At 35.9% G+C, this 12,619-nt stretch overlaps 1 protein-coding gene across 1 annotated transcript in view; it reads right to left on the bottom strand.

The window, feature by feature from the left end:
- igsf11 (immunoglobulin superfamily member 11) overlaps window positions 1–12,619 on the bottom strand; it is a 116,476-nt gene that overhangs the window by 11,356 nt on the left and 92,501 nt on the right. The window contains exon 2 of the mRNA XM_067364890.1: window positions 3,672–3,835. Coding sequence (XP_067220991.1) covers window positions 3,672–3,835 — 164 coding nt within the window. The remainder of the gene's footprint in view (window positions 1–3,671; window positions 3,836–12,619) is intronic.

Genomic DNA, 12,619 nt, shown 5'->3' with positions numbered 1-12,619 from the left:
TTTAAACTGGAATAGAGTGTCATGTTGAGTGCAATGCATTGTTGGATACAGTATTGTAGTGTGTTCTGTAACATACTGCACGTTTTGACAAATGCAATAGATATTAGTATGTGTTAGTCGTCTAGGTTTTGCATGCATACTATTATTCAAATTTTTAAAAATACAAATAATACTAAAATAACATTGTTTAGCACCCAATTCTCTAAACAAATTGTGGTAATGAGATAACAGTGTAAACCAATGAAGTGGATTAGAAATGAAATAAAATCATTTGGATTTGTCAGATAGCATGTGCGTTTTTATATTTATGTGTGTGTGTGTTTTGTGCTTGTGTAACGAGCAGCTGTTGTGTCCTGGCCTGTGCAGCTCTGGGTTAATTAGTGCAGAAGATCGTTTGTTGTGCATGTTAGGTTGAAACAGTTGGGGGCAGGTGTGTGTGTGTGTGTGTGTGTGTGCTCAGGTCACATAGAGAGTTACAGGCAGGTAAGTGTATGTTCATGTGTGTGTGTTCAGGTGATCTTCACAGAGATGTATATAGGTAAGTGTGTGTGGGTAGCAGGTGAAAGAGGTTTGGCCTGCAGTCATTCATGAAAATAAATCGGATGGAATCAAAGGATGAGGCGATAAACCTGCGCTCTGCGTTTGAAACCCTACAAAAGCCCACGCCGCTCGAGTCTGAGGCCGCACCATCAAAACGAGAGGCCGAGCCACACGCGTGTGCTTTAACATGTGCCGCTTTACCCACAGGGCATTGTGCAGATGCTGGAGTTTGGATGGTGAAGGCAAAGATAACAGGAAGAGCAAGAGATACAGAAGAGTTTCCAGCAAGTGATCGTCAATGCGTGTGTGTTACACCAGAGAGTGAATCACAGGTGTGATTACATCAGCTATTTTTAAAAGGCTGCTTCAGATGTGGCTCATCCAATCAGATTTGAGCACAGTTTAGTAGCAGTAACTGAGGTGTTCAGGTGTGAATTCTTGACCTTTCATGTGTAAAATCAGCTCTAGCTCTGAATAACTACAATAGCAAACGTGACGAAGGAAACAGTGTTTCAGCTCTTCTCTAATTAGCTTTTCAGATGCTATGAACAACATTGTGCAGGTTTTCTTCTCGGTCTCATTAGTCTGCTAATACTGAACGTGATGCTCCATTATATTCTGATGCAGCAGGCATAAAACAAACAATCATTAGAATGGCCTGAGAAAATAATGATGGCTGTTTTCTGGTGCCGTGACCCGGGCTTATTTGTTTACTCAGCCTTTCTGAATAATATATATTCCAACACACTCTAAAAATGCTGGGTTAAAAACAACCCAAGGGATGAAAATGGACAAACCCAGCGGTTGGGTTGTTTAATCCAGCGATTGGGTTGTTTAATTCAGCGATTGGGTTGTTTAATTCAGCGATTGGGTTGTTTAATCCAGCGATTGGGTTGTTTAATCCAGCGGTTGGGTTGTTTAATTCAGCGATTGGGTTGTTTAATCCAGCGATTGGGTTGTTTAATTCAGCGATTGGGTTGTTTAATTCAGCGATTGGGTTGTTTAATTCAGCGATTGGGTTGTTTAATTCACCGATTGGGTTGTTTTAATTCAGCGATTGGGTTGTTTAATTCAGCGATTGGGTTGTTTAATTCAGCGATTGGGTTGTTTAATCCAGCGATTGGGTTGTTTAATTCATGATTGGGTTGTTTAATTCAGCGATTGGGTTGTTTAATCCAGTGGTTGGGTTGTTTTAATCCAGCGGTTGGGTTGTTTAATTCAGCGGTTGGGTTGTTTTAATCCAGCGATTGGGTTGTTTTAATCCAGCAGTTGGGTTGTTTAATTCAGCGATTGGGTTGTTTAATTCACCGATTGGGTTGTTTTAATCCAGCGATTGGGTTGTTTAATTCACCGATTGGGTTGTTTAATTCACCGATTGGGTTGTTTAATTCACCGGTTGGGTTGTTTAATTCACCGATTGGGTTGTTTAATTCACCGATTGGGTTGTTTAATTCACCGATTGGGTTGTTTAATTCACCGGTTGGGTTGTTTAATTCACCGATTGGGTTGTTTAATTCACCGATTGGGTTGTTTAATTCACCGATTGGGTTGTTTAATTCAGCGGTTGGGTTGTTTAATTCAGCGATTGGGTTGTTTAATTCACCGATTGGGTTGTTTAATTCACCGATTGGGTTGTTTAATCCAGCAGTTGGGTTGTTTAATTCAGCGATTGGGTTGTTTAATTCACCGATTGGGTTGTTTTAATCCAGCGATTGGGTTGTTTAATTCAGCGATTGGGTTGTTTAATTCAGCGATTGGGTTGTTTAATTCAGCGATTGGGTTGTTTAATTCACCGATTGGGTTGTTTAATTCACCGATTGGGTTGTTTAATTCACCGATTGGGTTGTTTAATTCACCGGTTGGGTTGTTTAATTCACCGATTGGGTTGTTTAATTCACCGATTGGGTTGTTTAATTCACCGATTGGGTTGTTTAATTCAGCGGTTGGGTTGTTTTAATCCAGTGGTTGGGTTGTTTTAGTTCAGATGACGCTCATGTAAATGAATCACCAGCGTCTGACCAGCACGCTCCTGATTTCTACTCTTCTCTTCAGCTTTTTCAGTCCGTTAATGAACCCAGGGAAGGTGCAAAATCTCAACAGGAAGTCTACAGTCACATGCCGTCTTAAGAGAGAAACTTGAGAGGGAAAAAACTAAAGTACTAAGTGTGGAAACCATGAAATGCGAGACACTGTGTTTAACACTCAGTCAACTGCATCAAATATTTTGACTTGTTTTTAATGAATATATCTTGAACTTATTCTTTCTTACTCAAAATTTTTTTTTTTAAGCATAAATCTAAAAAAAAAAAAGGTGGTGGTGGTATATTTTCAGATTATTAATTTATTTTTAAAGATTTTTTTAAAAATTATTTTTTAAAAAATGCAACACGTTTTGCATACTGGGTCATGGTTGTCTGGCTTTACATAAAGTTTAGATTAGTCTCAAAAATACTTTTGAAAAATATATTTAGCCTCTTTCCCATATATCACACACTTTTGGGACTGAGTTTCACTCTGCTGCCACATATTGATGAACCATTGCAGCATGAAAAATTGATCTTTTTCATCTAAAAGTCAAAGTTTATGCAAGTGAAATTGATATATTTTGTTTGAAAACAATCCAGAATAATATTGATGTTGTTTTGTTTTGTTAGAAAAAGTTTTGAGCCTTCAAGAGTTACAGTTTACAGTTTAAAGGAATTACATTAAGTCAACTGAATAATAACTGGTAATTCTCATGTTATATGTTCTTATAAATTTCATAAAATTATTCTCTCACAAATATTGATAAAGATGTTTTTTTTCTTTATGTAGTTCATGTAGAATTTCACATTTTTAATGAACAAAATGGTAATACCATGGTATCATTGCACATCCATATGTTGCAAATAAGTTATTAATAGGATACAATGTGGTTTTAGTTTAAAATTATTAGGTTATCAGGAATGCAAAAGCTGTGTGCAGATTGTGAAAGCGTTGAGGGTTACAGTAATCCTTATGGATATAATCAAGCACTTTCCTAAATGGTTTCCTGCTGGATATTGTTTCACTCCTAAACACACCACAGTATGGATGTTAAAGGCATGTGAGTGTTGTTGAGATCAGTGTCAGTATGTGGTGTGGTTGATCACCTGCTCTGGCTGGTTGGCGTTGGCCAGCGGCGTGACCATCCATATGATGTAGAGATTATTGAGGGCGGCGCTGGTGGAGAACGTACAGGGCAAGACGGCCGCCTGACCTCTGGCCACCTGGACGCTGCTCTGGCTCACCGTCACTTCCAGCGCATGCACACACACTGCAGAAAAACACACAACGAGTCAAATAACTGTATAAAACACAGCATACATGGCCTCCAGGGGGAGTTATTCTGTCAGTGTCACTGTTTCTGATCTCCCTGAAACGCCTCCATTGTAGTCTTGAGGTTTCTTCCGTCACAATAGTCCTCATTTAAATAATTAATACGCAGAATAAAGGGGCGGGGCCTGCTTGAGTTAGTTAGTAGCGTGTTGAAACTGGCGGTTATGGTAAGGGGCGGTACATTTCCCAAACACCAATCACAACACACTGCTCCAGACGACCAATCAGAGCACACTGTGCTTTTCAGAAGGAGGGGCTTCACTGAATCAGTGAATCGATGAATCAGTTCAAAACACCAATTTAAATATAGCTGCGAGCAGCAAATAACGGGTTCAAGCGTTTTAAGGCACATGCGTAAAAAGGTACATTTTAATTCGCAAGCCAAAGACCATTTACAGCCAATACAAGCAATTTACTATAAGAAATATATGGTTTTTAAAGCTTTTTAACAGTTATCGAGGTTGAGCCAAAAACCTTTGACTAGTTCGCCAAAGTTGGTTTTTGAAATGATCTCCAATATTTAATGAACGATTCGATGGACAGTGGTGGTCCTAGAGGCAAAGTTGCTCAGAATGAGGAATTTTACCATGTGGTACGAATTTTGTGGATGTGCGCGAAAATTCGCGGGATATGTGATCTTTTACGCACTTGAAAAAATAAAGTAGTTATCGCTGTTTTTTTTTTTTTTCCTTCATGTTAGTGGCCAGTTGCTGCGTCCTTTTTCACATGTCCACAGAACGTGCTCATACACAGGTGTACCAAGTTTGATAAAAGTATCTCATTCCTTTCACAAGTTATAGCCATTTTTGTAAAAGTGGCTCCGCCCCTTCAAAAGTTTTGGCAGCTCTTAGGGATCGTGAATCGAAATTTCAAGTCTCTATGACTTATAGTTTGGTCTGCCCGATCGCTTTTAAAGGAGAATGTTGATCCTTGGAAATTTTAACAATTACAATAGAGTTTCAGCGTTACGCCTCGAACCCCTAATAAAGATTTTCTTACACCATCACTCATTAAAAATTACATTCTGTGTTGTTGCTTATGTCTAGCAGTGTTTCTTTTCCGCCTCCCATTGGACATTTAAGAAGAACATGCATCGGCTAGTGATCCCATCCTTTAAACCTTGGAAATACATGTCTGTAAGTGTTATATTTTATACTAAATAGCGATTTAAAGTGTTTAAGAATTATTATAGAGATTATTGCTATTTTTTTTTTTTTTTTTTTTGTTATAAAATTTGAGTTACTGGTAATGTAATGTAATGTTGCGCACACTGAAAATGTGCATACGTGCAATGTGCAAATGTGAATAGAAAATACTCATATTGAAAATGTGCACTGAAAATGTGCATACTAAAAATGTGCATACTGAAAATGTGCATACTGGAAATGTGCATACTTAAAATGTGCATACTGAAAATGTGCACAGTGAAAATGTGCACAGTGAAAATGTGCATACTTAAAATGTGCATACTGAAAATGTGCATACTGAAAATGTGCATACTGAAAATGTGCATACTTAAAATGTGCACAGTGAAAATGTGCATACTGAAAATGTGCATACTTAAAATGTGCATACTGAAAATGTGCATACTGAAAATGTGCATACTGAAAATGTGCATACTGAAAATGTGCATACTGAAAATGTGCATACTTAAAATGTGCATACTGAAAATGTGCACAGTGAAAATGTGAACAGAAAATGTGCATACTTAAAATGTGCATACTGAAAATGTGCATACTTAAAATGTGCATACTTAAAATGTGCACAGTGAAAATGTGAACAGAAAATGTGCATACTGAAAATGTGCTTGCTGAAAATACTCACACTGAAAATGTGCACAGCAACATTATTGCTTTTTTTTTTCTTATAAGATTTGCGTTACTGGTAATGTGCCGTGTTTTAGTTTCATGCTAATTTCTCTTCTAGAAGAGTCCAAAAACAAAATTAAAACTCTGTAAAAGGGCATAATAGGTCCTCTTTAAGATTTTTAGTATATGAATCATACATATGAAACAGGAATTATAAAATAATGCAAGTATCAACAGTGTTTCAGTTGGCAAAAATCAAAACAAAACTAAAAAAAATCATTGAATAAGCCAGTAAATGCCAGCTTGTTTTTTAAAAAAGAAAGTCACATCCTGTTTTGCTGGTGTGATTAGGTCAAACACAATCACTAGGTCACATGATACACAACCATGGCTCATGTTTGCATGAGCTAAACACATTAAACGTCTTAAAGTGGGTTACGTCCTCGGAGATCTGTGGATGTTATATGAACTCGTGCTCATTATGAACTGCAATCAAAATGTATCCTCTATAAAAACATGATTTTACCAGGTGTATATTTAATGCTATTTATGGTTATATTGTTAGTTTTAAAAAGAACACCCTCATTCATGAATTTGATTGGATTAACATCTGAACGAACAGCACAATGCCTCTAATTGGGAGAGATGAACACGCTCATGTTTCCCAAGCCTCGTTAACACAGTATCACATGATTATCATCCGACCAATCACGTGAAAAGAAGACAGACCCTCACCAGCTGCACAAAAGATGTGAGTGACTGTGTTCAGAATGGAATACTAGCATACTAATGACTTCAAACTGTACAGGATACACTGAAAATAGTATATCATGTACATCATGTAGTGTCGATTGAATGGCTTTCTGAACAGAACTAATGCACTTCACAGATCCTTATTACAGCCAAGCTAAAACGAGTCCACAAAGGATTCTCACACACATATTTTCAGTGCTGTTATCCCATTGAGGCGGATCGTTTTGTAATCCTGTTTCTTACACAGTAGTGCGCAAAGCCCATCAGACTACAGGTGTATTTTGTCAATCAGATTTGACTCTCTCTCAGCCCTCTGCTCTGTAACAAAGACTAATAAAAGCATTCACAATATTTATTTTACCGTTAGGAAAAAGCATGTGACTGTATGCAGTTTGCAATGTTAATGTGGTGTCTGTATAAAATAGCAGCTTGCAACAGTCATTATGTAGATGTTTCAGTGAGAGCCAAATTATCACCTTTGAAATAAAAATGATTCATGCAAAAAAAAAAAAAAAAAATGGTTTAATTTAAGTGCAAAATGAATTCTGATTAAACAATGAGTCCAGAAACATTTTAAAATTATAGCTAATATCACTTACAATTAATTTCATTTCTCACAATGGAAATGGAAGGTCACACATCAAGAGCATTGCACTGTGGGATACAGTGTCTCTCATAGTGCGCTCTGTTGTAAACTTGTATTATATGTATACTGAAAATGTGCATTCTGAAAATGTGTATACTGAAAATGTGCATACTGAAAATGTGCATACTGAAAATGTGCATACTGAAAATGTGCATACTGAAAATGTGCGTGCTGAAAATATGTATACTGAAAATGTGCATACTGAAAATGTGCATACTGAAAATGTGCGTGCTGAAAATGTGCATACTGAAAATGTGCATACTGAAAATGTGCATACTGAAAATGTGCATACTGAAAATGCGCATACTGAAAATATGTATACTGAAAATGTGCATACTGAAAATGTGCGTGCTGAAAATGTGCATACTGAAAATGTGCATACTGAAAATGTGCATACTGAAAATATGTATACTGAAAATGTGCATACTGAAAATGCGCATACTGAAAATATGTATACTGAAAATGTGCATACTGAAAATGTGCATACTGAAAATATGTATACTGAAAATGTGCATACTGAAAATATGTATACTGAAAATGTGCATGCTGAAAATATGTATACTGAAAATGTGCATACTGAAAATGTGCATACTGAAAATGTGCATACTGAAAATGTGCATACTGAAAATGTGCATACTGAAAATGTGCATACTGAAAATGTGCATACTGAAAATGTGCATACTGAAAATGTGCATACTGAAAATGTGCATACTGAAAATGTGCATTCTGAAAATGTGCATACTGAAAATGTGCATACTGAAAATGTGCATACTGAAAATATACATACTGAAAATGTGCATACTGAAAATGTGCATACTGAAAATATGTATACTGAAAATGTGCATACTGAAAATGTGCATACTGAAAATATGTATACTGAAAATATGTATACTGAAAATGTGCATACTGAAAATGTGCATACTGAAAATATACATACTGAAAATGGGCATTCTGAAAATGTGCATACTGAAAATATGTATACTGAAAATGTGCATACTGAAAATGTGCATACTGAAAATGCGCATCCTGAAAATGTGCATACTGAAAATGTGCATACTGAAAATGTGCATACTGAAAATGTGCATACTGAAAATGTGCATACTGAAAATATACATACTGAAAATGTGCATACTGAAAATAGGCATTCTGAAAATATGTATACTGAAAATGTGCATACTGAAAATGTGCATTCTGAAAATGTGTATACTGAAAATGTGCATACTGAAAATGTGCATACTGAAAATGTGCACACTGAAAATATGTATACTGAAAATATACATACTGAAAATGCGCATCCTGAAAATGGGCATTCTGAAAATGTGCATACTGAAAATGTGCATACTGAAAATGTGCATTCTGAAAATGTGTATACTGAAAATGTGCATACTGAAAATGTGCATACTGAAAATGTGCATACTGAAAATGTGCATACTGAAAATGTGCATACTGAAAATGTGCATACTGAAAATGTGCATACTGAAAATGTGCATACTGAAAATGTGCATACTGAAAATGTGCATACTGAAAATGTGCATACTGAAAATGTGCATACTGAAAATGTGCATACTGAAAATGTGCATACTGAAAATGTGCATACTGAAAATGTGCATACTGAAAATGTGCATACTGAAAATGTGCATACTGAAAATGTGCATACTGAAAATGTGCATACTGAAAATGTGCATACTGAAAATGTGCATACTGAAAATGTGCATACTGAAAATGTGCATACTGAAAATGTGCATACTGAAAATGTGCATACTGAAAATGTGCATACTGAAAATGTGCATACTGAAAATGTGCATACTGAAAATGTGCATACTGAAAATATGTATACTGAAAATGTGCATACTGAAAATGTGCATACTGAAAATGTGCATACTGAAAATATGTATACTGAAAATGTGCATACTGAAAATGTGCATACTGAAAATGTGCATACTGAAAATGTGCATACTGAAAATATACATACTGAAAATGCGCATCCTGAAAATGGGCATTCTGAAAATGTGCATACTGAAAATGTGCATACTGAAAATGTGCATACTGAAAATGTGCATACTGAAAATGTGCATACTGAAAATGTGCATACTGAAAATATGTATACTGAAAATGTGCATACTGAAAATGTGCATCCTGAAAATGGACATTCTGAAAATGTGCGTACTGAAAATATAAACAGAAAATGCGCATACTGAAAATGTGCATACTGAAAATGTGCATACTGAAAATGTGCATACTGAAAATATGTATACTGAAAATGTGCATACTGAAAATGTGCATCCTGAAAATGGACATTCTGAAAATGTGCGTACTGAAAATATAAACAGAAAATGCGCATACTGAAAATGTGCATACTGAAAATGTGCATCCTGAAAATGGACATACTGAAAATATGAACAGAAAATGCGCATACTGAAAATGCATACTGAAAATGCATACTGAAAATATATACTGAAAATGTGCGTGCTGAAAATATACATACTGAAAATGTGCATACTGAAAATGCGCGTGCTGAAAATATGTATGCTGAAAATGCGCATACTGAAAATATGCATACTGAAAATGCATACTGAAAATATATACTGAAAATGGGCATCCTGAAAATGCGCATACTGAAAATATATACTGAAAATGCGCATACTGAAAATGTGCGTGCTGAAAATATGAACAGAAAATGCGCATACTGAAAATATGAACAGAAAATGCGCATACTGAAAATATGAACAGAAAATGCGCATACTGAAAATATATACTGAAAATGGGCATCCTGAAAATGCACATACTGAAAATATGCATACTGAAAATATGAACAGAAAATGCGCATACTGAAAATGCGCATACTGAAAATATGAACAGAAAATGCGCATACTGAAAATATGCATACTGGAAATGTGCATACTGAAAATGTGCGTGCTGAAAATATGAACAGAAAATGCGCATACTGAAAATATGAACAGAAAATGCGCATACTGAAAATATGAACAGAAAATGCGCATACTGAAAATGTGCATACTGAAAATATATACTGAAAATGTGCATACTGAAAATGCGCATACTGAAAATATGAACAGAAAATGCGCATACTGAAAATGTGCATACTGAAAATGCGCATACTGAAAATGCGCATACTGAAAATATATACTGAAAATGTGCATACTGAAAATGCGCATACTGAAAATATGAACAGAAAATGCGCATACTGAAAATGCGCATACTGAAAATATGAACAGAAAATGCGCATACTGAAAATATGAACAGAAAATGCGCATACTGAAAATGCGCATACTGAAAATATGAACAGAAAATGCGCATACAGAAAATGCGCATACTGAAAATATGAACAGAAAATGCGCATACTGAAAATGCGCATACTGAAAATATATACTGAAAATGCGCATACTGAAAATGCGCATACTGAAAATGCGCATACTGAAAATGTGCATACTGAAAATGCGCATACTGAAAATGCGCATACTGAAAATGTGCATCCTGAAAATCGCCACACAGAAAGTGCCCATACAGAAAATGTGCACACAATATGCATACTGCATACTACAGAAATATTATTTTCCATACATAGCAATGGTGATATTCATCTTTTTTCACCAGTGTCCCAACACAGTGACAAAACTAACTGTGTGTGTTTCTACCTGACTTTTCCAGAGAAAAACACAATCTGTCTCTCTGTGGGCTGCAGAGAGTGAAAGAGTGCTCCGACACCTTCTTAGTGTGCTTCTGGATTTATGGTGAGGCGCAACGTCTCCATCGCTCGGCTTTAATTGGGAAAGTCACTTCATTCACCCTGGAGTCACCTGCAGGGGTTTGAGAGAGAACAGCAGCTCCACTCCTTCATTCTACAAATGTCAACATTAACGTTTATTTATGCAAGAGAGTCCAACCCCAGAGAGAGAGATGAAGGAGGTTCTCATTCTTTTGGGCTCTAAATACCCCTGACTCTCTCTCTCTCTGTCTGGTGGAGTTTGTGAGCAGCAGATCTCGTGTCTCTCTCTTTCAATGCAGAAATGTGTTACAGTGAAATGCAAAAGTCTTGACGCAAATGAAGATCATTTAATTCATCTGCATCGAATAATTGATATTTATGACACTAAAAAATGTTACATTGCTAATTAATTTAGTTTTACATAACGCACACACTCATTCGTCACACGGTCTGGGAATAAACGAGAGGAAGGAAGCGGCTGTGAGGTTCCACTGGAAAAACAGAATAAAACTACTAATTAATATTTCACAAACAAACAAAGTGAATCTGCCTTGGGACACACACACACACACACACACACACACACACACACACACACACACACACACACACACACACACACACACTTCAAAGCTTGTGCTCGTGTGCATTTCCTGCACGCTACATGCGATCACCTGAGGAAAACACACACAAACACTTTCATGATTGGACTGAAATCTCTGTCGCTCCACAGACAAAATCCCTCATCCCAGCGCTCTGATAATGGGAATGTGACCAGGAAAACACAACAGCAAGATTCAGGATCAGTAATCTGCCCTGTAAAACTCTCAGTGTGTGTGTGTTTCTGTTGTGTTTTTATACAGACAAGAACAAAAGGACAAAGTTCTTCTGAACAAATTAAATTGTGATCCCATGTTCTGTCTGGGGTCTGAGACTGTCACACACTTCAGTACCTCAAAACACACATCATTTCAGGTCGAGGCTTCATGACTTCCTGATCTTATGAGAAATGATCATCAACAAAACTTGATTATGTTTCAAACATCCTTCCTGAAAAATGTCTTAATAAATATCTTATATAAAATAAGAATACTCATAAATAAAATCTAAAATTATAATAAATTTAAATAAGATAAAATAAGAATATAAACAAAATATAAAATAAGAATATACATAAAATGTAAAATAGAATAAGAATAAATATACATAAAATGTTAAATAATAAATAAGATAAAAAAAATAAGTTTATTTGTTATTTACACTTACTCTTAACATTACATATAATAATATATAAATAAACAAAAAGCAAAATATATAAAAATAAGAATAAATACAGATAAATGCAAAATACAATAAATATGAAATAAAAAAAATATAAATAAACTGTTAAATAGAATCAATAAGATATAAAATAAGAGTTAATATAAATAAAATATAAATAAATATCGGTGTATAAACTTAGAAATACTCTCACATTATCTTGCTATTGTCACAGAACCCTTGTTTCCCTGGACTTCAATTCCCATGTTCTTCCTGTTCTCCACACCTGCACTCACTTCCCTCGTCAGCTCCTCATCATCACAGATCACCTGCACCTGGACTCTATTGTTAGCACTCCTATATAATGCACTCACTCCCTGCACTCCTCGTCCGTTCTCTGTTTTGTTAAGGTGTCTGTCTGTTGTTCATTGCCATTGTTTGAAGTAAAGTCTCTATTATCGTGGAAATCCGTATCTGCCTCATCTCTCTACCAGCCACCCGTAACAGAAGAACGGACCTAAACCGACCGGA

Source organism: Chanodichthys erythropterus, chromosome 17 (assembly GCF_024489055.1).
Source record: "Chanodichthys erythropterus isolate Z2021 chromosome 17, ASM2448905v1, whole genome shotgun sequence".
In the NCBI taxonomy this organism is placed as follows: Eukaryota; Metazoa; Chordata; class Actinopteri; order Cypriniformes; family Xenocyprididae; genus Chanodichthys; species Chanodichthys erythropterus.
The sequence above is the reverse complement of the archived record's forward strand: the minus strand, read 5'-3'. Positions and strand labels throughout refer to the sequence as shown.